Below are 27044 nucleotides of genomic sequence, written 5' to 3' on the forward strand. Positions count from 1 at the left end.
CCTTTCTAAGGCATCACCCTCTTCTTTTGAAACGATAGTTCCATCTAGTGGACATTTACTTAGAAACAAACCTTTGATTCCAAAAGTTAGAGAAAGTTTTTTCTTTAATGAAATGAGCATTAGAGGAAAATAACAAGGATAATAGGAGAAATAACTTGTTTAAAATATTAAATTCACACGTAACAAGGTAGAAACCAAATAATTACGCTGGAAAACAAACAAAAATATCTACCTGTAAATAAAACACTTTCCTATGTTTAAGAACACACTAGAAATGCGGTAAAAAAATTCGATAATTTAATCAATGTGGAGAGCCAAACTAGGTAACACTGGAATGACTGTGACGAGAAACAAACTACAATTTGATTAAAAACAAAAATCTGGTACACGTTTCCCAAAATGCAGAGTAATAGAAATCATTCATTTATTCATTTCAGCAACAATATTTATTGGCCTTCAGCATCAAATATATGCCAGTCACTTCCCAGCTTCTATGATACTGACAATTGCTTTAGTCCTATAGCACAAGAGGGGCTTCCTATCAATATCAGTGACCATCTAAAGTGAACTATTGGAAATACAAAAACTTGACCTCTGATAGTGGCTCTAATTTGCAACACAATAGCAAGATGGCCAATCTATTCAGAAGTTTCATTCAAATATTAATCATCTGGATGATTCCAAAATATTAACATGGCTGGATTTTTTTTTTTTTACTGATTTGGCAGTGTTACTTCTAATCACATTATGTCTAAAAGCAGATTGGCAGCCTACAGAGTAAACCTCTAAACATTTGGAATAAAGTAAGCCAGAAGTTCTTGTTATTGTTATCCTGATTTCATGAACTTGAAACCTAAAGCTATGGATCTCTTTTATTTTAAAAGACCAAAATGGTTGATTGGATCAACCATTGATAATTGATTGGATCATTATTTATTTTTAGTTCAGTTCAAAATTAAAATTATTAAGCTCTGGATAAATCTTCTAGAATGTGCAGACTGTATTTCCAGGTGCAAGGGTCTTTGGATTGAGGACGTTTCTGGCTCTCTTTTATCCCTTATATCCTTGACTGTGAGTGGCTCAACCCAGAGCAGACAAACTGCCTACCAGGGCAGTTTTGAGTTAAGTAGGATCTCTGTACCTCTTTTGCACACACTGGGACTAATTCCAGGGTTTCCCAATGCTTTTCCTGGACTTAGGCATATGAGCTAGGATCCTCCCAGGGATCTACATATATTTGCAGGGCGATTTAATGCCACTTTTCAATTAAAAAACAGTAGTTAAGTGATATGGTCCATGAATATCTTCTATCTAGGCCTTAAAGGTCAATCATCCTTGCCCTTTCACTGGGATGGAAGAAGTCTTTGATACCATATAAACACTTTTTAATAGATGGGCCTCAGAGTAATTCATACCTGAATGATCTTGAATTTCTAAAAATATATTCTCCTATGATCTTTCTCCAAGTTATAAACTAGAGCCGAAGGTAAACTTGATAAAATAGACTTTTTGCTATAAAATATTAAACAGGTTAGAAAACTGGGGAGTGGTATTGTGACCTATGCAAGTGATTGAAATAAAACTCTTAACAGCAACTAGAAGAAAAAGTGGGAATAAAGGCCAGACGGGTGACAAGGGGATGAAGAAAGCAGTTTAGTTAGATTAAAAGTGTAGGGGCTGGATTATGTGGCCATTTGGAAATAATGCTAATGGTTTCCAGTTACTATTTTCGTACTAGTTGCCAGATATTAGACTAGGTGCTTTATATATGCTGTCTTATTTATCCTCACTACAACCTGTACAACAGAAATTATTACATCGAGCCATTTAACAGATGAAGAAATTAAGACCCTGAGGAGTTAAACTACTTGCCCAAGTTCACATAGAAGACAGAAGGCAGAAATGGCATCTCGTCTGACTCCAAAGCTTTAGCTTGTTCTACTTTACCAGTAAAACTATTATTTTTAACCCTCAAATGTAGTGTTGCTATATAAAGCAAATGAAACTCCATGGAAAGCAATTTGAAAGTACTGCATTACTCTATACGGTAATAGCTTTATTGTTCTCAGTAGCATTACTCACAATAGCCGAAAGGTTGAAATAATCCAAGTGTCCATTAACAGGTGCGTGGATAAACAAATGTGGTGTGTGCATACAGTGGAATATTATTCAGCCTTTAAAAGGAGTGGAGTTTTGACACATGCTACAACAGGGATGAACCTTGAAAACATTACATGAAATTAGCTAAGTAAAATAAGCCACACACAAAAAGACAATATTTTATGATTTCTTGCTACTGACTAGATCAGTATCTTAAGGGTCCAGCAATGTTCATTCCCTGATCCTGTTTCCATATAGACCTAGAAATAGAAACAAATGCCACCCTAGACACAAGTAGCTTAAATACTTTAATAAGCAAATTTTATTATTAACTAAAAGTAAGCAAAACAACTGAACAAGAGGAAGTAGCATATTGTTTCAGGCACAGTAAGGAAAGATCTTTTTGAGCATGAGTTTGTGAATTGATTGGAATTTTATACAAAGAAGACTTCCAGCCCTGGGTCCTCTGGGGAGTACCAATTCCCAGCCTGGTGACTACTTTTTCTTTTCCTGTTTGCTTGTTTGCATCATTCTCCGTCGCTTCCTTCTATGGGAATTGAGTTCCTATTGCAGACGAAGCACTGTGTTGAGGGGTACAAAAATGAAGTTCAGTTTACACAGTTTCTACCCTCTTCTCCTCCTGAAGGAGCGCCAGTTTGCGTCATGGAAAGAGCCAAGTTGTCCAATTTATTTCCCGCAGTGCGTTAAATCTCATTGCACAGTGCAGTGTTACAGACTCAGGTGCGAACACAGAGGGGGCATAGCCTGATGAGATGCAGGCTGGAGGAGGCTCAGGGGGATGACGCCTGAGCTTAATTTTGATGGAGAAATTAATTTCCTCATTCAACCAACAAACATTTACTAAGTACCTGTTACATGTCAGGTATTTGTCTAGTGTTTCCAAACTTTAGTGTGCATCAGAATCACCTGGAGGGCTTGTTTAAACACAGATTGCTGTTTGCTGAGGCAGGAGGTCTGCAGCAGGGTTTGAGAGTTTGTGCTTCTAACATGTTTCTAGGTGATGGTAATACTGATCTAAGAACTGTACTTTGAGAACCACTGATTTAGACAGAGCAGTAAGAAATGGGGGAAAAGCAAGCAGTGCCATAGGTCAGGTTGTGCAGTTTTAGCATGAAACAAAGACACCAGCATGGGCTGTGGGGTGGCAACGGACCTTGAAATTCAGCCCTTATTGCATTTGCTAGGCCCTGAGGGCATACGGGCAGGGCCGCTTGTCTGTATTTCCTCCACCCAAAAGGGCCCCTTTGTTAAATGTCTGCCCCGTGGGTATGTCTGCTCAGAGGGGCCACCTTTTTGTAACTTGCACAAAGGCATGGGGTAAACCAAAGGCTGGAGGCAACATGCAAAGCAGGGCAAGTGAGATGGAATTGGAGGTGGTTTAGAGTGCCCAGAGCAAAACAAGTGATGTCGAAGCTATGGCTCCACGCTGGTCAACCTGACTTCCAACTGTGGTCTATTTCACTCAACAACCTCTATCCTTTTCCACACACACAGATAGATTCTGTGTTAAAATGTTTCACCCACAAGGAGATTGTCTGATTCTCATCCTGTCTTGGATGCATCCTGTCACTGTGGACAGCCCCTCAGCTTACTTACATCCAGACCAGGTGACGCTCTCAGATATTAAATAGATGTCAGAAAAAGGCAAAGATAAGGGACTCTAAGGACCAACTGAAGGAAACTAATAAAATAATGGCTTGGGTAGAAGATAGTGAATGAATGGAGAAGACCACACAGCACCAAAAAGCCTGGTGAAGATTACTGGAGGACATGAGGGCTCAAGATATGAACTTGGTGATTAATGGGAAAAGATGAAAGGAAATTACTGGCATGTCAAGTCAAGAAACAATAACAGAGAAGACTATCAGAGTGGCTGTATTTGGAGTTGACCTGAGAGAATTAAGAAAATGTTGCTTGAGAAAGCCTATTAGGAGAAGGCTAGAGTCCTTGGACAAAATAACATCCTAAATAAGAGATTCAGCTTAGTAAGGAAGAAAGGGAATAGCCTATAGATGGAGATTCCTATTTTTTAAATATTTAAAAGAAGCACAGCCCGCCAGTTATGTTGTGGGAACCGTGCTTGCTGTACACATCTAGGATGTTTCCACTGCCTAGAATTATTCACCCGCTTCTTTTCAACAGGACTTTCGGTTTCAGGGAATAAGATTCATGTGATAAAATGGATTGGGTGAGAACAAGAAAATATTGAAATGTCAACCTTTCTGTAGTAAAGGCAAAAGGCTTCAAAAAAGATTATTTAAGGTCTGCTATGTAGTGCAGTGTTCAGACTTTCCTCAGCACAAGAGAGACTCTTCTCTGTGTTATCCAATTAATGTGCAGGTAAAAATCTGCTGTCTGCAAAGTATCTCACACGTGAAGGCTCAGGAGGCATCAAGGCCCTGGGAGAGATTGTTAAAACACCCTCTGGAGCGTCTGATTCAACTTCTCGTATATAACCTGAGAATTTGCGTTTCTAACAAGTTCCCGGCTGTTGCTGATGCAGCTGGTCTGGGGACCACACTTTGAGAACCACCATTTGTAAACATTAAAAATGTCATTTCTTACAATGAAGAAATCAGTGTCTAAATGCCCCAAGTCACAGCTGTTGGACAGTTCATAAAGCAGGGTGATACAGCTACTGAGTTAAGACAACACCCCAGGAAATATGGGCACCTCTCACTCTGCCACAAAGAGAGATTGCCAGTTGTCCCCAGTCTGCTTACCAAAGATCTCATGCCCAAAGTGACAGGTGCAATATAGCAGTGTTTCATAAATTTGACCTCAGTGGGTGAGAGTTGATTATAATAGGCAAGGCTGATTGGGTCATACCAAGTAAATGGAGGATGTGAAAACTGTAGACAAGTTTGTTGTGAATTTTCTATTAAATGATTAAAAGATTCCCTAAAGGTAAATGTGAGGGCATATATTTGCTCCAATCATCTGCCAGAGCAAAATTTATGCTACATATATCTTTGAATGTGCCACTCTGTATTTGAAGAATACCATCAGCTGGAAACAAGCACAAAGAGAATAGCATGGAATAGACTTCCCGGTGATGTCCGCAGGCAGGTCTGGGAGCCCATAAGCATCTTAAATCAAAAGAGCCACCACTGAGATTCAGCTGCAACTCACCCGTGCGTTATTTAAACACGCTTAGATTGAGTGGCTTATTTGGCCCCAAATAAATCACTGAAATAATTGGAAGCAGAAAGAGCTTTTGTACACTGTCCTCCTTTCTTTGATCACTGGACTCATCTCTTCAATGAACAGGTTTCACCCAACAAAATGATACGTGGTTTGGAACTACCGTGGAATAAGCTCAGACTGGTCAACCAACGGCACTGTTGGTTCCGAAAATAAAATTGTGCAGGCACTGAATAAGCATCATAGGAAAACATTACCAAGTCTTATTAGGAATACTGTTGGAAGTAGCTGTGATGGGAGGGTGGAGCCCAGTTCCTTTAAGAGGAAGGTTGGGACTATTGAGTTCGCTCTCAGCTCCTCTCATTAAAAGGGACTTAAATGAAGACTCCTGACTGTGAAGGGGAGGCCAGCCAGGCTGGGTGAAGGAGGGGGCTTCTGCTAACAAGCCTGGTATGGGGCCTTACACAGAAGATCAGCACAATTGACATCTTTTGTTGTTTCTATGCGGACTGATGTGTGGGAGAGAAGGCCCTGTTGGGTTAGTTAGGGGTATCCTTTTGGAGGGAGCCCTGGAAAAGGAGCCAGATGGTGAAATAAAGACTAGCTGAGATCAATGTGACAGAGCCTTCGCAGCACCTTTAGTTATGGCTCTGTTATACTGGGAAAAAACAGTTGTTCCCCTTCTAGTTACATGCTTTGCTTGTGTGGTGTGAGTGTCTTGAATGTGCTTCTATACATGCAAGACGCCAAGACCAATATAGAGTGTTGTTTTAAACTGTACACACAAAGGCTCCTCGATTACACCTCTTCCCAGGGTGTAAGTATTTTGATGGCTGCCATTTTGCACTCTGCCCATGGGGTAGAGCCAGGTAACTGTAAATCCCAGATGGGCTGACCAGCAAAGACTCAACTCTAACCCACTTCAGTCAAGCAGCTCATGTTCTTTTAAGCACTTCTTCTTCTTCTTTTTTTTTAATACAGAAGTATTTTTTAATTTAATTATGTGAAACACAAATGCTGACTTGACATATATTCACATGTAACTCTTTCTCTCACTTTTACAGCTCAACAGATTGGTGAATCCAGAGGAACTGCTATAAACACTACATACTGTATCGGTATTTCAAAAGTTTATTCCAACCCATTTCTTCTTTTATACTCTAAAACATCTTCATTATGTTGTTTGATGAGATAGATCCACAAGAAAATGGAGGTGCCCAAGGTCAGTCCAACCTTCAGCCAGTCAGGTCTGCCATGTGGCGGTTCCCGAATGCACAACTTTGACCGCGCTGAAGAGCCGCTCGGGAGCTTGGCCGGGGCCAGCAGCTTGGAGAAAGTGCGCAACAAGGCGGACGGCGCCATCTTGATGGGCTGGGCTCCGCCTCCTAGGGGTCGGCGTCCGGCCGAGCGCCCCCTGGCGGGCGGAGGCGTGGAACTGCGGGCGCTAACCCCCTCTTTTAAGCACTTCTGACACGCTCAGCACCCTTATGTCCTCAGCGCTTGTGAGCATTTGGGCTTCCCCAACAAGGAGGATGATCTGGTCCCTACAGTTTATTCCCTACTGCTTGGCCTTCAGTGTGCTCACCGTAAATGAATCCAAGGAAAAGATCGGATTCAAGATCAGATTCAAAGGTAAGTGGAATTTGATTTGATAAGGAAATATATTTACCTCTTAAATGTTAGATTCATAGGCATTAGAGCAAATTAAAATTCACTTTAATATTACTAATATTAATAATAATGTTGAACACTACCCTGTTTAATGCCATGGTGGTAATGTAGTTACTGAGGCTTTGCTGAAACATGACAACTGCTAATAACTACTGCTTTTTGAATGCCTACTATGTGCCAGGGGATTTATGTACATTATTAGTCTTCCAAAAACTCTGTCAGATGTGTAAACCTTGTAATTAAGATATAGGGACTCTGGCAAAAAAAAAGAAAAAAAAAGCCCAAGTAAATTGCTTAAGATTGTCCAAGTAGTAAGTGGGAGAGATGGGCTCAAACTTAGGTCTGTCTGACTCCAAATCCCATGAGTTTCCACAACAATGTGTTATTATTTTGGTGTTTTTCTCTAAGAAGAAGGAAAATTATTTTAATATATTTGGAAACAATATTATCTTTTTATTTTAAAATTTTGCAAGGCAGAATAGGAACATAATCTATCATAAAAGTACGTTTGGTATCGCAAACTCCGGGAAAATAATGGACGCCTTTCTAAAGGATGCAGCAGTTCTCCCCCACCGATTTCGCATAGCCTTCATCTACAGAATTTAACTTTTTCTAGATTCCTGGAGGAAAAATCCCTCCTTACATGATAAAATTAAAGGCATATTCATAACCAAAAATTCCTCTAAGCAGAATTGAATTTTAAAACTTCCAGCAAAAAGAGACTGACGTCTCAGCAAAAAGTAAGTAAAGATACTTTCTGCATCTTCTACATAAATTGACACTCATTTTAAAATATAGTAATTAGTTGATGGACAGTGAACTAAGGAATTTTCACCTTCTAGTAAATTATGTGAAGTAGCGGCACCTACTGACAATGTACGATATTGCAGTCTAGCATCATTAGAAACAAATTCTAAAGACTTTAATATAGGAAGAAACTGTTTTGTCAGGTTTTAATTTTTATTTATTTATTTTAAAATTTATTTATTTTTTATTTTTTTAATTTTTTGGCTGCCTTGGGTCTCTGTTGCTGTGTGCGGGCTTTCTCTGGTTGCGGTGAGGGGGGCTACTCTTCGTTGTGGTGCGCAGGCTTGTCATTGCAGTGGCTTCTCTTGTGGAGGAGCATGGGCTCTAGGCACGCAGGCTTCAGTAGTTGTGGCATGCGGGCTCAGTAGTTGTGGCACGCGAGCTCTAGAGCACAGGCTCAGTAGTTGCGGCAGACAGGCTTAGTTACTCTGTGGCATGTGCGATCTTCCTGGGCCAGGGCTTGAACCCGTGTCCCCTGCGTTGGCAGGTGGATTCTTAACCACTGCGCCACCAGGGAAGCCCCTATTTTGTCAGGTTTTTAAAATTACAGAATGCATCTTCCTGGAAAAATACACTATGTCTGGAGTATAAGTAGTTACAGAATATGCATGGCACATCTTTCTGACATCTCAATTTTATTTGACATTTATATACGAAAATAAATGTTTATTGTGACTTAGATGGCACAATTAGCCTGATTTTTTTTTTTAATCTATGATGGAAATCTAAAAGTGTCTCTGTTTCAAACACATTCATTTTTGTCTTACTATTAGAGGTTCTTCAGTGGAAAACTTTTAGAAATATTGGATCTAGCTCATTCCCTTTGTTTGAAAGATGACAGAAGTCATGTTCCAGCTTGTGTCTAGGCTCAGAGAAAAGTTCAGGGAAGACAGACTTACAGACTCTTATTCTTCATTCTTTCCATCTGAATTTACCACAGGGTCCCCATTTGTATGGTAGATACTCAATCAAAATAGAAAAATAATGTTCAGTTTGGGGAATCACAAACACGTGGTCAAAAGAATTTGGGGAACGTGAGAAGTTCTACAACCTCGGAATCACTGAAAATTGGTAGCAATGCTACAATAAAAATCTCCCATGGGAGAAATTCTGCAAGTTCTCAAAGGACCATGAGTGATGTCTAGCGATTCCAACAGCAAGCACGTCTTCTTGCTGATCGTCAGTCTCTTTCTGCTGGAAGTTTTAAAATTTAATTCTGCTTAGAGGAATTTTTGGTTATGAATATGCCCTTAATTTTATCATGTAAGACAGCAATTAAATCAGCAGCATTAGCTTTATAGCACAGTTAACATTCTGAAACACATCTATTCCATATAGTGAAAGATATTCAAATTTAGGCCAAATTTTTAAGTTCAAAGAATAGCTTTAAAATAAGACTGCCAATGAGTCTGTTTAGTGTTTGATTTGCAGCTAGTTAGATATCCAGATTTTTGGGGTCATACATGTCTTTGTGTTCTACTTTGCTTTATCAGAAAGCCAAAGGACTTAGATGTGGCCTAACAGTAGACAGATAACTTCAAAATTTCCAAATGATTCTTCAAAATGAAATCATAGACTGAGGTTGGCAAAAATAAAAACTGAAACTACGTAAGGATCATTACTACAGCAAATAGCCAAGCCAGGTTCAAATGGGTGCAAATTAGCTGTTATCATGTTGCTGAAGAGGCACGCATTTGGCTTTTAGTCAAAGCGACGTGGTCAACATGGAAACTTTATTGTCGCACATAGCTAGTGTTTCAGATGTAGGGAGCCTCCAGGGTTTGTTAATTCAGCAACTTAAGAAAGCCGTTAAATACCCAGAATTATTCTTTTCCTTCTATCAGCCTTGCCATCTGGGATAGGCCTTTTCATGCTTGCAAAATGATTCTATCTGCAAACTTTACATCCTCACACATCAATGTCCAGAGGAAAAACAAACTCAAGAGCCCTCTCTCACATGTCTTTTTTAGGAGCTTAGAATCTTTCTCCAGGAGTTACTCCAACAGATTTCCACTCATGCCTTATTAGATTTGGATCAGGTATCTCTTTCCAGCTCAATCTCAAAATGGAAAGGGAAATTGAACTACTGTGTTATGATTGGTTGAAGGTAATCAAGATTCACCCTCTTGGGGCTGTGACTAGGGCAGGACTAATCTTTCCTGAGCCCTAAGACCTGCATCAAATATGGGTTCTACAGAAGGAAAAAGGGCTCTTGGCAAAAAACCAAGTGTCTCCTACATGGCACATCATAAAGCAACAGAAATTAACATCCCTAAAGATCGATGGGGAGAAACTTTTAGCATGGAAGGTACCTTGATATAAAATAGAATGTATAGGGACTTCCCTGGTGGCGCAGTGGTTAAGAATCCACCTGCCAATGCAGGAGACATGGGTTCGAGCCCTGGTCTGGGAAGATCCCGCATGCTGCGGAGCAACTAAGCCTATGTGCCACAACTACTAAGCCTGTGCTCTAGAGCCCGCGAGCCACAACTACTGAGCCTGCGAGCCACAACTACTGAGCCCACATGCCTAGAGCCCGAGCTCCACAACAAGAGAAGCCACCGCCTTGAGAAGCCCACACACTGCAACGAAGAGTAGCCCCAGCTCGTGGCAACTAGAGAAAGCCCGTGCACAGCAACAAAGACCCAACACAGCCAAAAAATAAATTAATAAATAAATAAATGTAAAAAAATAGAATGTATAAGTGAAAGATATGCTTAGAGGACTTAAAGAAAAGAAAACACATTAGGTCAGTGTTTCCATCTATCCCTTCTGCTATCTGGGAATTTTATCTCTGACTCCTAATCACCAAAGGCAAAGGCAGACTAACATCTTAAGGCTACTTTCCTCAGCTAGTATGTATACAAAGTACAAGAAGGATAATGACTTGTCTTGCAAAATACTGGGACAGCAAAAGGGTTTTGGTCCAGCTGCCTCTTTCCCCAGCACAACTCCATGGGTTCTTTGTGCTTACACACACACACAAATTCATAAAGGCTGTTTCTAGCATTGCTGTGTGCCTGACCTTGGGTTGTGGTATCCTGTGGGAGAAGGAGCACAGGAGATGAAAAGGAAGGCGTTTGTTCTCAGGAAGAATTGTGAGCTCTTTGGGTTCTATGAATTCAACGTAAGGGTCCTGTGAAACAATGTAGATTATGTAGATAATATAATGGAAGTTTATGTTGATAATTTCATTTACAGTGCATATTCTTATCATGTTCTACATTATGGTTACAAAGTAGATTATAGGATTTTTTTCCTCAAACAAGATTGAAAAGGTCAAAGGGATGTTATCTTAATAAACCTCTAAACCAGAATCACAGAACAATATCATTTGAAGAAGAATTCTTAACCTTCTCTGTGGAAACTTGAAAAACATTAAAGAAAGGAAAACCTCAAGACTTTCTACTAAAAAAAACTGGTTATAAACATTTTTTAGCATAAAAGAAAATTGTACTTGGATAGCCTATCTAATAGTGATTAATGTCCTAAAATTATATTTAGCTAAACCATATTTAGCTGTACTAAAGAAAGCTCAGGCTCCTTTCAGATCTAATATGATTCCAAGAATTCTAAGATTTTATGTATTACTTAATGTTGTTGTTCTTTTTGTTACTGAGTATTTGAAAACTATACAGATTCATTAATTTAACAACTATTTATTCAGTAACTCATACACGCCAGGCACTGTTCTGAGTGCTTGGGATACATTTGTGAACAAAAGTAGACAAAAGATTGAAGCCCTTGTGAGGTAATATTCTAGTGAGGAAAAGAGAGACCATGAATGATAAACATAACAGATTAATAGATATACTATGATAGAAAGCAATAAGTGCAATGGGGGAATACAGAGCAGGGTGAGAAAATCTAGAGCATAAGAGACGTTGCCTCTTTTTTTATGTTTTTTTAAAATTAATTTTTATTGGAGTATAGTTGCTTTACAATGTTGTGTTAGCTTCTACTGCACAGGAGACGTTGCCTTTTTAAATGAGGTGGATAGGGTAGACCTCATGGTGAAAGATGTATGTATATCTTATAAAGTTGTATGTGTATATATAATATAATATATATTTACATGAGTACATAAATACAAGCTACATTAAAATTAAATATTAACTATATGTATGTTTTTACACTGAAAGTCTATTAATGTATTTCCCACTAATTTAAAATTTGTGATTAATTCAAACACTCTATTGGTTAAAAATTTATCTTTGTGTTTTCCATGAAGAGCTTCTAATAGCATAAAATGACTTCAAAGAATGTTTTTATAATATTTTTTATTTTTCTTGATTCTAAAAGCTTGCTTATTTTAGGAAAGTCAGAATATTAAAAAGAAAGAAAATAAATATCACCCATAATCCCACTACTCATAGATAACTACTAATATTTTAGAAAAATTCCTCCCTTTCTTCATACCTGCCCTTCCTCTTTCCTCCTCCCTCTCCCCTTCTTCCTTCACTTCCTTCCTTCCAATCTTCCTTATATCCACCTAGATAGAATTAAAAATAATTATATAAATGGATAGGTTTTTTTTTTTTTAATTGAGGCTATGCATAGGTCTTCAATCGCTTATCTGAAAACTCTGGAACCAAAATGTGCTTGAGAATTGAGAAATGATTGGGTATAAAAAGGTAATTTTATATAAATTGTACATTACATAATATCCCTAGTGTGTCTGGGGCAGGGCCCTGCAATCAAATACATTAATAGTGGAATGTTTGTTCATAATACATGAGATTAATAAAGACTATAAACAGCCTCATATGAGTTACGGTCATATTTTGCTATTAATTGACTCACAATTAGTCACAAATAGTCTCTTGTTTTTCTGAGCTTATTAGATTTCAGAATTGCAAATAATGAATTGTGATCCTAAGCACATTTTTTTAAATGGTGTCATTTCTTTACTTAAAGTTATATTTTGGAAAAAATTTAAAAAAATTTTTTAAAGTTATGTTAACGTTCTATCATGTTAAAGTTTTGTAAACAATTTTGATAGTGACAAAATAGCTTACATATTAAAAATTTATTAAATATATTTTAGGCATGTTAGCCAGTTGTTCACCATATTTGATGTGTATGTTTTTCTAGTTTATGTTTACCTATTTATGTTGTTTTTAAAAATATTTACAGATATTACATGTATCAATAAATACCACATATGATATTTGTGGTGTCATCATACTTATGGCTGCATCTGTAGACCAAATCTGTAGATTCTTTTTTGTTTGTTTCACCTTAAGTTTCACTTTAATGAAATGAATAGTGTTGCACATTCTATGCGTCTGGACAAAAGTATGATGATATAGACCAATCATAATGTCAAAGTATTTTCACTGCTCATAGAAACTTCTGGACTCTGTTGTATTCCTCTCCCCTCTCCCCCCAAACTCCTGACCACCACTGATCTTTTTATTGTTTCCACAGTTTTGCCTTTTCCAGAATGGCATATAGAACCTATTTTTCTTTTTCTTTTTTCCTTGAAAAGAGAGCTTCAAAGCCTTTATGTCTATAAGACCACTCATGGCCCACCCAGGCGAGGACCGGACAGGCTCTAGGTGGCAAACTCCCCCACTAAACACTGTAGCTTTTCTTCCAATATTGAGCCCTGTGCCGCTGGTCCTGCCCAGCTGCCACGTGGAGGACGTGTGTTGGGTACTTGTTGGGTATTTTGTGCCCCTTGTCACAATGAGCCCAGATTCCTGTCAAGTGTGCTGTAAAGAGACGAGCCACTTCTTCTCGCTCCCTGCTCTGAGCACAGCCCTGTAAGGTGTTTTCAGTTATGTCTTTCTTTTAAGATTTTATATTTTCCTTTTTACCCCTCAATCCATCTAGAATAAACCCTTCAGCTACAACATAACTCCTAAACAAAAACATTTTAAAGATACATTATAGCTATATAGATATTATAGATATATAGTTATTGTAGATATATGTACAGGAGCATTGGCACATGGTATAAGGTTTTGGCAAGTACTTTCTGAGGATCCTCTCTGACTTTTGGGAGCCATCTGGCTCAGAGAGCTGCTCTCAACCACGTGGAAGGTTTAGGATTAGAGCCCTGACCCTGTCAGGAAGGACCACGTGGTCCAGCACTGCAGGTGCTGGGTCAGGATGAGGAAGGTTCTTAGTCAAGAATTATCTTCCAAAAATCAAAGACAGTGATTTCCAAGTGGATGAAAAAGTGAAGAAAGAAAAGCAGCTTTTTTCTTAAGAAAGTTCGTGAAGAGTGGAAAAAGAAAAGCCAGTGATTTCAGTGAATGCCAGTATAGCAGAAGAGAGGCAGCCCCTTTCTGCGCGAGCTAACAGGATGCTAGTCAAGAACACAGAGAAATGTCTTAGACCGTGAACTGTGTGCGAAGATTCAGAAACTCCAAAAAAGAGCTTGATGATTCTTACTCCATAAAGAGCCTTTCTCAGAAAAGTGTTCTCTGCTGGCCTGGTTGATAATCGTAATGTAGTTTTGTAGTGGCTGCTAATTTACCAAAGATGACCTCAATGCTTCAGACATTGACACTTAAGTATAAAGGAACTTCTGGCTGTAATGTTCCTGCTGTTCCCAGTGAAGCGAAGCTGATTGGTTTTGCTCCTGGAGTGTCAGATGATGGGTGTTCTTTGATGTCGTCCTTTCTCCATTACACTAATAAACCCTCAGCCTTTCCTCTTTCTGCCAACTGCCTCCTTCCCCTTGCAAAAGCTTAGTAATATCAGAAGATTGTGAAGAGGTCAGTTTAGATGAGAATGGGAGAATAACTTTTTAAAGCTTCCCACACTCTGAGTTCTGCTTCTTATTCTAGCAATCCTCAATCCAAGAACATGTAAATGCCACACTGGCATGACTGTTGCTAACTTTTACAAGCTGCAATGTAACGTCCTTAGCAATCAATTTGGACTTCACTTATAAAGAATTTGAAATGCACTCAGGTGGTATGTTTATTGGTACAAAAGAACTTTCAGAAAGTCATCAGAAGAAAAAAATTTTTATCAGAAGTTTAGTTTTTCTTTTATTGTTAATTTTTTGTTGGATTATTGTCCATCAGACTATTTAATTCTGTACTTAATATGTATATATGATTTAACATATATATCATACATAAATTGTTTTTACATATTATATATAAAGGGAAAACATCTGGCATATATGTTTCTTGCCATTAATTTCCATTTTTACTTAAACAAATAGCTTCAGGTGTATCTTTGGAGTATCTGTACTTCCAGTTTTTGAAATAATCTAATTAGGAACTAGGAGGCATATTGTATTGAAACTAATTGACGATCTGATTGTCTTTTGGAAATTGGAGTTGTCTTGCAGACGTGAACATCAAGAGTGTGCCTGAAGCTGGAATATTGCCGGATCTCCAAAATGTCTCTACATAGAGTGACATATGTAAGTTCAGCTTCATAAGGATGCTTGCAAACTAGGCTATAACATAAAAAGTCCTCATTCTGCAAATTGCTAACCCCATATCCACACCTGTGATTTAGCTTCTCCTTGAGTGATATTTGTTTTTCTAAAGAAGGTAAATGTGAAAACTGGAATCTGAGTTTAACTTGAAATTCCTCAGAACTGCAAGATAGAATAAAAATTTTGAAAAGAATTTTGTGTAATAGCCAAAACGTAAAATGCTCTTAGGTTTTAAAAGTAAGCACTTCTGGCCCAAGTAGCCCTTGGCTTTGAACTGTGGCCTATATATAATGAAACTAATAACTTTCAGATTTTTAAACAGAAAGATAAACTCTCAGGGAGGCGGGCTCTTTGCATGGTACCATTGCTACATTCTAACTAACCCTAGATATGGGAGCACTTTAATGTATTTTTTAAAATGCAAATATATACTACTAAGAAATAAGGTATTTATAATCACTTTACCATAAATTAAGTCATTATAAAGCCATTTATATAAAATGTAATGTAATTTAATTTTTGTATGTTATTTATACAAGGATACCCCTGAAAGATGACTGAAAAGATAACTGAAAAATGAAAGTATAGTGCCAAAAAAATGACAAGTGCTGCTCCATTATCTCCTTGTATGTCAGGTTGTCCAGCATTGGTTGGTATTCCCTCTACAGTTCCTTTGTAGACCAACTGATGTTTTTAGTTTAGAAACTTCTATGAGAATTTTTTAAAGTTTCTGATTATTATTTTTGTAATACAAATAGTTTTTTCAGAGTGTGTCTGTATAGTCTTTACTTTAGTTCCTTCTGTATGAGAATTTTTTAAAGTTTATGATTATTATTTTTGTAATACAAATAGTTTTTTCAGAATGTGTCTGTATAGTCTTTAGTTCATTCTGTCTGGATCAAGATGAGCTCTTTTAATTTGCATGCTTTGATCCATTTTCAGTTGCTTTCAAATTGAACATCGTTATCACTCCCTGTTGGGTTTTCCTGGGGCTTACATCTAGGTTGGTCTGCCCCTCTGTCTATCACCATCGACTTGGAACATTCCACCCATTCTTCCCATCATCTGCAGCTGTGTCTTCCTCATCTGGGTCTATACCACCCACCCTATGGGTGGGCTGTACTTCCTTTCCTGTACTTCTAGCCTGTCCCAGCCCCTGAAGCTAACCCTACGTCTTTGAGTGGTATGTGATAGGATAACCCTTTCTGTGTTTGAGCCACTCTTTTAATAAGCATACTATATCTAAACTTAACAGAGAATAACCACTTTTTATGCTTTTGTCTTGCAGAGATAATCTTTGGATGGCATCTGATTTTTGTGTTAATTCTATTTATGGTATCTTTATCAACATGACTTAAATTCTCCACAAGTTGGGAACAGTTCACAGAGTGAGTTTCGTAACTTGCAATTTCACATGAAAAGATCTGAGAACTCCTACAGTAAAAACTGGGTTGGACAAAGCATTTCTTACATTTATGAGGAAATCCTTTCCTGCACAGCTCCTATTTTTCCTCCTATCAAGCACATTTTGGGAAACGTTACCCAAGAGAGATTTCTTTAACCATCACAGTAAGCAAAGGGAGCTAACATATGATGAAAACCGCCCAACTGCCAAACATCACATATTTGATATCATTTAACTTTTTACAAAAATCTGAGATTGTTTTCTTGTCATTTTTCAGTTATGAGAACTGAGGTTTATTAACATCAGGCACACTTGCTCACGTTCATACCTGTGCAATCAGGGCCAGAATCTGTACCTGACTCCAAATCCCGTGCTCTTTCTACAAAATTTTCTACAAAATTTACTCATTCATTACATTCTTATTTGATAGAAGTGAATCTCTTGACGATCTCAGATAAAAGCTCTTAAATTATCTCAACTATTCCTATTGGGAAAAAAACCCTTATTTTTACCTGACGATTTTTTCATTTTACTGGAAAGCAATCAGTGGAGGGTGAAGGAAATAGATACTAAATAATCTGGTAATGAAGCAAGAATTAATGTCTAAAGGTAAATTAAAAGTTTGCTAAATATTGTTAGTGGTAGTTTCTTTTGAAAAGCATATGACAAACTGGAAAAAAATTAAATTTACGAACATAAATATAAATTTATGTCAGAAACATTGGCCTACCACTTCCTTATATTTTAAAAATTCATTTTAACTTTGTTTGTAAAGTTTCTTAGTGATTAATCTATGTCCTGGGATTAACTTTAATGTTCAATGGGAAAGATAGATTTCTGCCATACTGTTGGAACCTATTGAACTAGGAGTAATAATAAATTAAAGAAAAAATAAATTAAAGGCTAGTTATTCTTTTGGGGAAAATGGATCTACATTTTGCTAATTAATGGAATAATACATTTTGATTAAAAAACTTACAAAGTTTTGCTAGAATATTTGAATATTATAATAGTTTGCTCACTTTAAATTGCCAAAATTTGACTGATTGCCTCCTGTGATTTATAGAAGGAAGATAATACTTCTAGAGACATTGAAAGACTGAGGAATAGGTTGGAAATTAAAAGGAGATTCAATCTCCCCTGTCTTCAATGCATTTTCCCCACAGCTGCTAGAATACTTTTCCTTAGACAATAGAAAGAATAGGAACTGCCTCTCTTTGGTATCACCCACGCATCACGCCACACACAGTACAGTTTTATGCAAATAAAAGAAATTTCCAATAAAATGACAATGATAAATAATAATCCAAAATAGATCATTGATCAAGATGAGAGTTAGGATATGTGTAGAATTGGCCAAATGTCCAAAAATGTATTGATTTACAAGAAAGTTTTAAGCCATCAGGAATTTTACCTTAACTTCTTATTGAGGAGCTGCCCTGTATTAAAATTCACATTTTGCTGCAGAATAATCTGAAGTTTATAATGCTAGAGTTCAACTTTGCTGGAAAGTAACACCACCATCTCACTGATTTTTAAAGCAGAACTCATTTGGTATAGTTCTTTCACAAAGGAATTCTATTACCTATGATTTATTTATTAACAACCTATTAAAATGTAGATTATCAGTTATATGCAAGTAGGCACTTAATTGAAAGAAATAAGGAAATTAGACATGGGCTTTGGTGGTTTTATTTCACTGGAACTTTTCCCAAAGTTGCTTCATTGAAATATTTTCTTAAGGAGCTTTGTCAGATTTTGGAGGAAATTCAAATGAATAATAGTATTTTATTTTTATTATGAAGTTTTCCACTTTAAAATGTGCAAGATGTGCAAGCATAGCATTTGAATTGTTTACCTCATCTGATTATATTGGATCTGATTGTATTATTATAAAGCTACCACCAGTCCTACTTTCCATTTTCAAAGATATAATAAAGAAAAAAATATGTATATTGTATGTGTACATATATTCTTCACAAGACCCTTGATCTAAACTCTGAGCTTTAACTCCCACATTTGTGATTAAGATTCATTTGTTTCAAACTAGAGAAACTAACTCTGACTGACTTAAAGAACTGATTGGAGAGATACTGGGTTACTCACATGAATAAGAGGGAAGTTGTAGAACATGGTCAATCTTAAGGGGCCAAGGTAGCAACCACTATCCCCTCAAGGCACCCTGCTGCCTTGAAGTTCAAATTCCAGCAAGGGAAAGTCCAGCCGGCCTGGTGTGCATCTCATGGGTGTCCCTTGCCTAGGAGAGGACAGGACACTTTAGATCAAACTGGGTCCAGTGGGGAAAAAGATAATTTTCCTAAAGGATATTAAGGTGCTATTCCCAAAAGAAGATGGAATGGATGTTTGGAAATCAAGAAAGCAACAATCTCTCAAATACCTTTAATAAAGTATTATGCTAGAGTAACTTTCCTCAGAGAACCAGGAAATCTTATGTGTATTTTTTATCATTCTTCTGAGTATGCACATGCAAAGATATATAAGGAATAATATTGCCTAATAATTGACCTTAAAACATATAATTGACAAGAGGTATTGAGCTATGTCTAAGATTGAGTTAATTGGAAGTATCCCATTTTATAAATGAGGTAGTTACCGTATATGTAACCCAAGTTTTAACTCCGAGCTCGTATAGATAGAGAAATTTTTTACAGCATTTAGAAAACTGGTGATTTTATTCATATATATCTGTTGGGAGAGAATCCTCCTTGGGAATATCCCATTTCTTTACATCTTGCAAGCAGAGACACTGATTGCCTTAGTTCTGGATTATCTTTTCAAAAATATTTTTCAGGGGCTTCCCTGGTGGTGCAGTGGTTAAGAATCCGCTTGCCAATGCAGGGAACACGGGTTTGAGCCCTGGTCTGGGAAGATCCCACATGCTGCGGAGCAACTAAGCCTGTGTGCCACAACTACTGAGCCTGCACTCTAGAGCCCGCGAGCCACAACTACTGAGCCTGTGAGCCACAACTACTGAAGCCCGCGCGCCTAGAGCCCGTGCTCCGCAACAAGAGAAGCCACCGCAATGAGAAGCCCGTGCACCGCAACAAAGAGTAGCCCCCGCTCACAGCAACTAGAGAAAGCCCGCACGCAGCAATGAAGACCCAACACAGCCAAAAATTAAAAAAAAAAAAAAAAAAATATATATATATATATATATATATATTTTTTTTTTTTTTTCAGAAGATAGAGGAAGTACCTCCTTCTGGGGTAGGTGGCAGACAAGTTTGCTGCCCAATATAATAAAGCTAATGTCTCTTTCCAAAGCAACAGTCAGGCAGGATTACTGCCCATCATAAAAGGCTTGGGTTCTCTAAATTTAGGGTTCCTTTCCTGTAATGTGGCCACTGCATGTGTAGGTGTCACCTGGCCCTCTTCACTTTGCCCTGTGGGAATCAGGCTCAGATAACGGGCACAAGGAAATGCTGATACTGTGGCTACTGCTATTGCTGGGAGTAATGAAGTCTTCTGTCTCTGACCCAGGAATCTTGTGTCTTCTGCTAGCATTCCTGAAACTATGGCAGCTGACTTAGGTATTTCAGACTTTTACAGTTCTTGACAATAGCAGCCTTTATCAACATTGACATTTTTCTTTACAGATATTGAAACCAAGGAATTTATTGAGTCCCTACCATGTACCAGCCACTGTGTTAACCTCTTTATATACATAATTTAATCCTTAAATAATCCCATAAATTAATAACTATTTTCTTCATTTTGTGCCTTAGCACTTAGAGAATTCATTAGAATTCATTTCAGAGAGAGCCTTGCCATTTGTCTGTCTGTCTGTTTGTTTTGGTGACAGAATACATTGATAATACTCTTGAGTAGAGGGTAAGACCTCAAGGACACGTTTGAAAAATAAATGACTGTCATTATATATATATATATATTTTTAAATTAATTAATTTATTTTTGGCTGTGTTGGGTCTTCGTTTCTGTGCGAGGGCTTTCTCTAGTTGTGGCAAGCGGGGGCCGCTCTTCATCGCGGTGCGCGGGCCTCTCACTATCGTGGCCTCTCTTGTTGCGGAGCACAGGCTCCAGACGCGCAGGCTAAGTAGTTGTGGCTCACGGGCCCAGTTGCTCCGCTGCATGTGGGATCTTCCCAGACCTGGGCTTGAACCCGTGTCCCCTGCATTGGCAGGCAGATTCTCAACCACTGCGCCACCAGGGAAGCCCACTGTCATTATATTTTTGACAAAGGGGTAAATGTTTGTTGCTACTGAAAGAAGGGAAAGAGTTGCAAGTTAGAGAAAATGTCGGAGACTGAATACTACGTGGAAAAAGGCAGAAGAGAAAGTAAAAATAAAAATAACAAGGCAATAAAGCTGTGGTAGAGGGCAAGGCAGGGTACACAAATACTAGATAGGAACCTGTAGTGGGAGGCTATGAATGCAATCCCCATGATCCCACAAATATTTAGGACAGACTGTACAAACCATGAGAAACTCATTTCAGGGATTAGATTACTTGCGGATCCTCTGGAAGGTTCCGAATTTCATATCCAGGTTTACATCCAGGATGACATGAGGTTTGGAGGTCATGGTGAGTTGGTAAAACAGAGATGGCAAAACAGAGATGGCAAGCCAGAGGGTCTTGAAGCCCCCAAATACTATGTGGGATACTTATACAAGGAAAACCTGATGCTCATAGAGGTTGAGTATTTTGGTCAAACTCACAGAGTTATTGTGCTGCGTGGCAGAGGTTTTAAAAATGGAACATTTTCATCATGTTTAAGTAGAGAATCGCATGCAGAAATACAGTCAAGAAGGTTTTTTTCGCTTAACTTATGTGGAACCCAAATATCAAAGCAATTAACATAACCAAGCTGGTGCAAATGATTTTCAATGCTTGATTTGGATATTTTGAGTATGTCAGCTATCTCCTGCGTGGTATAACAATGATTGTTCTCAATTAATGTCTTGATTTGATCGCTGTCAACTTCAACTGGTCTACCCGACTGTGGAGCATCGTCCAGCGAGAAATCTCCAGCACGAAACATCGCAAACCACTTTAGACATGTTTGATCAGTCACAGCACCTTCTCCATACACTGCACAAATCTTTTTTTGTGTTTCAGTTGCATTTTTACCTTTCTCGAAATAGTAAAGCATAATATGCCGAAAATGTTGCTTTGCTACTGCTTCAAAGGTCTCTGGTTTATGGGACTAGATGAATGACAATTCTGTAGATGAAAATAGGAAATAGAAGACAGAGTGGGTTTAGAAGGGACGATGGCATTCATCACAGTTTGGGACGCACTGAGCTCTTTATTAGGAATCAGGAGAGGGGTCTGGATTAAGTCATAGGAATCTGGAGACCCCCGGGTAAGTTACCACATCTGAGAGAACTTGAGATCATACTGTTTACATTCATGCTAGCATCTATCTTGCCTCTTTGAAACTTCTGTTACTTAAAAGGAACATGAGAAGAGTCTGAAAAAAGGAAACTGAAGGGAAAGACATGTTTTTGGTTGGCATTCAGGAGTGGTCAGGAAGCAGGAAGACATTAGGGTCTCCACGCAGGAACAGAGAGAAAGAACCTGTGGAAGTTAAACAGAATCAAAGGAGGAGAGAAGGCTTAAGTCTCATTCTTTCCATGCTAAATCCTGCTCAATGCTGTAACCCCTTGTGAGAAATGCGGAGTATCATCTCAGCCTAGGCCGGCCCCTGCGATCTCGCACATGTGTTCCCTCAGCCCCCCTTCCCGGGGCAGATGGAAATGGCCCGAGTGTGGCAAATGCACGTGAAGCGACACACTGAGCACCTTCACCAGCACAAAGCCAGCCTCTCGGCCTGCAGAGGCGTCTCCGAGTGGAGGGGGCCTCGTGCTTGCCAGCCGCCTCTGTGTCTGTGTTGGCTGATGTGGGTCGTCATCACCCACATGTGGGAGAGAAAGAAGGGAGCTGTGAGGTTCCCCCACAGATGTGCAAATGCTCCCCCCAGTCAAGGGCAGACTCAGGAAAGTCAGCTCATGTGATGATTCTCCCAACAAATGAATTCTCAGTAATAGGTTAAGAGCATTGGGAAGCCCTAGGGTTGGGCTTAGTTTACCAGAGCAGCACTACGTGAGCCTCATATATTGTGCTCCTCCTTCTGACGCTGGAGTGGAACAAAGTGGAAGAAGAGCAGAGAGGAATTATTTTAACTTCTGAGTGCAGGACACAAATTGGCGAAACTCACGCATTTCCACAAACATTGAATTCCCCCCCTATTACTCAGCAATTATTGGCAAGTTAATTGGTTCTAGATCTCAACATTATCACTTCCTGTAGGAGGCTTAAGATAGACTTTGTCAATATTCTTGGCAATATATTACACACACACCAGCATTTGAGGCAAAATGGAAAGAAATAACTTTATTATGCAAAATTTTCCATTTGAATATATCTACCCGGCCACAAATGGAGAAACTAGAGTCCCACAGGGCTGTCTGGAAGGCTGGGGAGGCAGAGGCGGGGCGTGTGTGTGTGGTGTGTGTGTGTGCGTGTGTGTATAGCATGTGTGTGCTGGCAAAACTTTCCTTTTCTATGGAATCACAAAGGCTGGAGGTATAACTGTTTCCCCGTAACACCTTTTTCCCTTGGAGCAAAGACTGATGAAAGTGAAGAGGTAGTTATATAAGATGGAAACTAGGCAAGAGGAATTATTTCTAAAATTATTGAAAAGTGAGGATTAGAGCAAACATTTTCTTTTCTTTTGAGCTTGTACTTGGAGCTTAAGCAATTTTAAGCCAGCAAGAGGATCATAGTGTGGCTGCAAGAGCAGTGCAACTGATTTTATATCTGCCTAGGATTTAACATCCTGCAGGTGCCCAGGATGATTAGAAGCAAATGACAGAAATGAAACGGGGCAAAGGGACCCTCAAGTTGGGGAGAATAATGGCTGCTAAATGACTCTGTCCTCCCCTCCAAATATGGACTCAACCAAAATTAGTGCATAAACAAAGAATCAGTGTGAGATGCTTTGAGCTGCCTGGACATTTTTGAAAATAAGTGAGTGTTTAAAGAATAATTGTTAAATTGAATCATTGAATTGGGAGATATATGTCTTTTAGATTCAATTCTACCAGTGTCTGAGCTACATGAAAAAGTATCACTACATGAAAGCAACCAATCAGGCCCAACTTCTACCTTTAATGCATTTTAACGTTAAATGTACATTTTCCTTTTTCTATGTAGGAGCTTAAATGAGATACTTCTCTTAACCCAGGGGGTAACATAAATTCTATAAAATATATAGCATTTTTTATCAAAATATTTTCTCCTAGAAGTATGCTCTTATAACTGCAAATTGATGAAGACCCAAAGAACCATAAAACAAGTGGAACTTGCTGGAATAATTTAGGAAGCAGAATTATAGCATGCATAGAACTGGGTGGCCAGCCCTGGGGCAATTTTGAATCCTGGCTCTGCCATTTTCTTGCCATGAGACTTCGATTAATCACCTGTAACAACGGGATAATTATACCTCTCTTGCTGGGTGATAGAGCTCAATAAATAAACTAAGGAAAATCATCTGAAGTTAGTCCATGCTTAATAATATTAGAAATTTAGTCTGAAATATTATTTTTGTTGATAAGGAAAATGGGGTTAAAAAAAAATCTATGCTAGTGAGCGTTACAGGCTGGCCTCACTCCCAGACCTAACTAGACTCCGAGGAAGGTTTTCTTCTGACATCACATCACAACCATGACAAAGTGAATACATCTTTCTCTTCATGTGATACCTTCAAGTCAAAGATCGAATTCTCCATGACCTTTGAAAACTTAAAATATGCCTGGTCTTACATTTCCAAAGTAATAGAGACCACCGTGTGGTGTGACTTCCTCTCTTTTCAAAGGGATAGAGCTATTCCTCACACAGTTTCTACAAACTGTGTGTGATAATGAAGCAAGTGCCACAGCACAGGGGTATGACCTTTATAATGAGCTGAGACGGAGACGTCCCCAAATGATTCTGGGAGAGGGTCACCAGAGGGATTGGCTGACTCTCAGGCCGGGGATGTGGAAGCCTGTCTTCTTGGAGCTACAGTAGTGCCCTGAGCAAGGGGTCCTCTTTGCGCATTTGCAGTCACCCACCGGGAGTTCAAATGAAATTAGGTCTCGCCTCAACTGGATTTTCTCCCAATACATTAGCATTTGTACAATCTTGCCAATGTTTGGCAGTTTGCTAATTAGTAATAGGATGACTTCAGTAATAGTAATGGCATGATTAAATCATGTTTTACTGCTGTTGAATTGACCTATAACAAGGCTACCAAGGGGTACTTCTTATATATACGTTCAATTTTTATTCTGGTGAGCACACCTCAGTTGGCAAACTTAATCCACTACTAGAAGTTGGATTACAATGACTTTTTCACGAATTCAAGGAAATGGAAATTTAAAAAAATACACCAAAATGTTATGATGCAACTATGGTCTTTCTGATTCACTTATACTGAAGTATTGGCCAAGAATGATTTGTCTCTTTAATCAGTAGTAGAAAAAACAAAGCTTTAGTGAATTAACGTAAGAGAAGGATAATTGTTTCTCAAGAATTATCAAGAATTAAATAGAAAGACTGAGGTTGAAAGTAGTTAACTGCTTAGTAAGGCTCTTTCATCTTCCTATTACACAAAGCTTCAAGTATTTCCAAAAATTGAAAAAACAAAAAAAGATAGAGCTGGAATTAAGCAGAATAACTTTTGGAAGTTGGAGCTAGATACTCTCAACTCTTATCTCTGGATTGTTTATTGGACTGCAGCTTCAGTTGACGCTCCTGGTTTTCTTTAGTTACTTCTAGAAGTACAGATATCCGTGAATCTCGCACTCCTGCTTTATACCGCCTTGTAAAGATGATCTCCAGTTGGTCCTAGTAGAACCCTTATTAAATGGATGAACTTAATACTTTTAAACCTGCTTAATCTTTAGACATCTGTCATGTCACTGTATAATTTAATTGCAATAAAATTTGGATACATTCGTTTTCCTTTTTAATTGGTTTGAGAAGACAGAGTTATGTTTTTTGTTAATAATTACGCAAATGCACGGGAAGAAAAACACAGATTTAACTGCAAATCGATGTGTCTCTGAACTGCTTCTCTAAGTATATATGTACGCAGCAAAGCCATCACCATCACGCTAGGATTTTATGTTTCATAATCTAGTCCAGCTAAAAATGAAGCAGGCTCACAATTTCTCATCTTAAAAAAATGATTTGCTTATAGTTTCAAGTTTACCATTCAGATTGAACCACTCACTTAGTTTAAGAATGTATATTCACTTCTTTGATTCTATTTATAGTTTCACTAAGGACAACAATGATGAACATAGTATCTAGATAAACTGGCTAAAGAACTAAGCCCCGATAAAAAGAATGGGAGCAATGTTAAAATCTTACTACCGCAGAAACTTTTCCCCCAGGGAACACATATTTAAATCAACATACAATATTACTGCACTGCAAATGGAGCTGCTGAAATCATGAAGTCATCCCTGTGAGTCCAACAGCAATGTGCTGAAGAGAGTTTCAGGCGTGGTGCCTCATCCATCAACCAAATCTCATTTTGAGGAAGCTGGAAGCTGTGATAGGTTGTATAATTTTGGCCCCTAAGACTTGATCAGGATCTCAGCTGGCACAGCCTTGTCCTCCATCCGTGCCAAAGGGAAACATTACCAGGTATAAGCAGTGGCGGAGGTGATGTGCAGGTGTGGCGGACACAAGCCACAGTAAGAAGAGGAACGAGGGCCCTCAGCCAAGCTCTCCCTCGGCCTGTGTGCTCCTCCAACAGCGTGCGCTTCTACGCATTGGCTTTCTTTTCTGAGGAGAAACCTATGAAAAACAGCAGGAAAATGTTTCAGATTGAAAATTAAAAATTCATTTCTCTTCTTCTGGCTTAGGGCTAACATAAACTTCGAGGTTGGCGAGAAAAGAAGTTATTTTGTTCATGAGCACCCACAAGTTTACACTGAGAAATCAAGAGGCAGCAAATGGAAGGTTATTATTTTCAGGACTGACATATGCTTACCATTTCGTGAAACCACTTGTGGCCTAGTCCTAATCACGCCTGACAAGGATATACTACTTCTCATTTTTGCTGGCATTTTGGTGGCTCTGGCATTTGCTTATGAAAGTGAGTCATATGTGTTACTATTTGGTTCAGTACTCATCCCACACAGAGATAACTGCCAAATAAAGTACTTTAAAAATACGATACTGGGTGCGTTCTTGCCGAAGCCATAGAAAAGATCACAGTTCTTACGATGTGAGAGTGTATCATGAAAACCAATATGAAAAATTTGGAATATTTTAGTAAGACCAGGATAAAATGCCACAAATAAGTGCCATAGGGAAAACAAAATCAAAGAAGTCTACTCATTGCAACAGAAAAAAAAAAATCGCATAAATGCCAAGAAATAAGGTGTTTTCCTGGTTCATGATAACGTTTTAGTATATGTTAAATGTTTTATACTTGCTGACCTGCATTTG

General features: G+C 38.5%; 2 protein-coding genes and 1 pseudogene across 2 annotated transcripts in view; all 3 read right to left on the reverse strand.

The window, feature by feature from the left end:
• Positions 1-6310: 6310 nt before the first annotated feature.
• On the reverse strand, positions 6311-6627 carry LOC132366647 (NADH dehydrogenase [ubiquinone] 1 subunit C1, mitochondrial-like). Its single transcript, XM_059924246.1, has one exon. It carries the CDS (start codon positions 6625-6627, stop codon positions 6397-6399), a length of 231 nt encoding a protein of 76 aa, XP_059780229.1. The 3' UTR covers positions 6311-6396.
• Positions 6628-13392: 6765 nt separating this feature from the next.
• On the reverse strand, positions 13393-13510 carry LOC132366804 (small nucleolar RNA SNORA11; annotated as a pseudogene).
• A 12382-nt stretch (positions 13511-25892) lies between these two features.
• The window catches only part of TNIP3 (TNFAIP3 interacting protein 3), a 101467-nt gene continuing 100315 nt past the window's right edge, over positions 25893-27044 (reverse strand). The window contains exon 14 of the mRNA XM_059923851.1: positions 25893-26387. Within this exon, the coding sequence (XP_059779834.1) occupies positions 26356-26387 (32 nt within the window). The 3' untranslated portion in view covers positions 25893-26355. The remainder of the gene's footprint in view (positions 26388-27044) is intronic.

The sequence above is a fragment of the Balaenoptera ricei genome, chromosome 5 (assembly GCF_028023285.1).
Source record: "Balaenoptera ricei isolate mBalRic1 chromosome 5, mBalRic1.hap2, whole genome shotgun sequence".
Taxonomy (NCBI): Eukaryota; Metazoa; Chordata; class Mammalia; order Artiodactyla; family Balaenopteridae; genus Balaenoptera; species Balaenoptera ricei.

Bases quoted from the DNA above. Each gene is read 5' to 3' on its own strand.
- LOC132366647 (XM_059924246.1), bottom strand. From the start codon at position 6,627: ATGGCGCCGTCCGCCTTGTTGCGCACTTTCTCCAAGCTGCTGGCCCCG.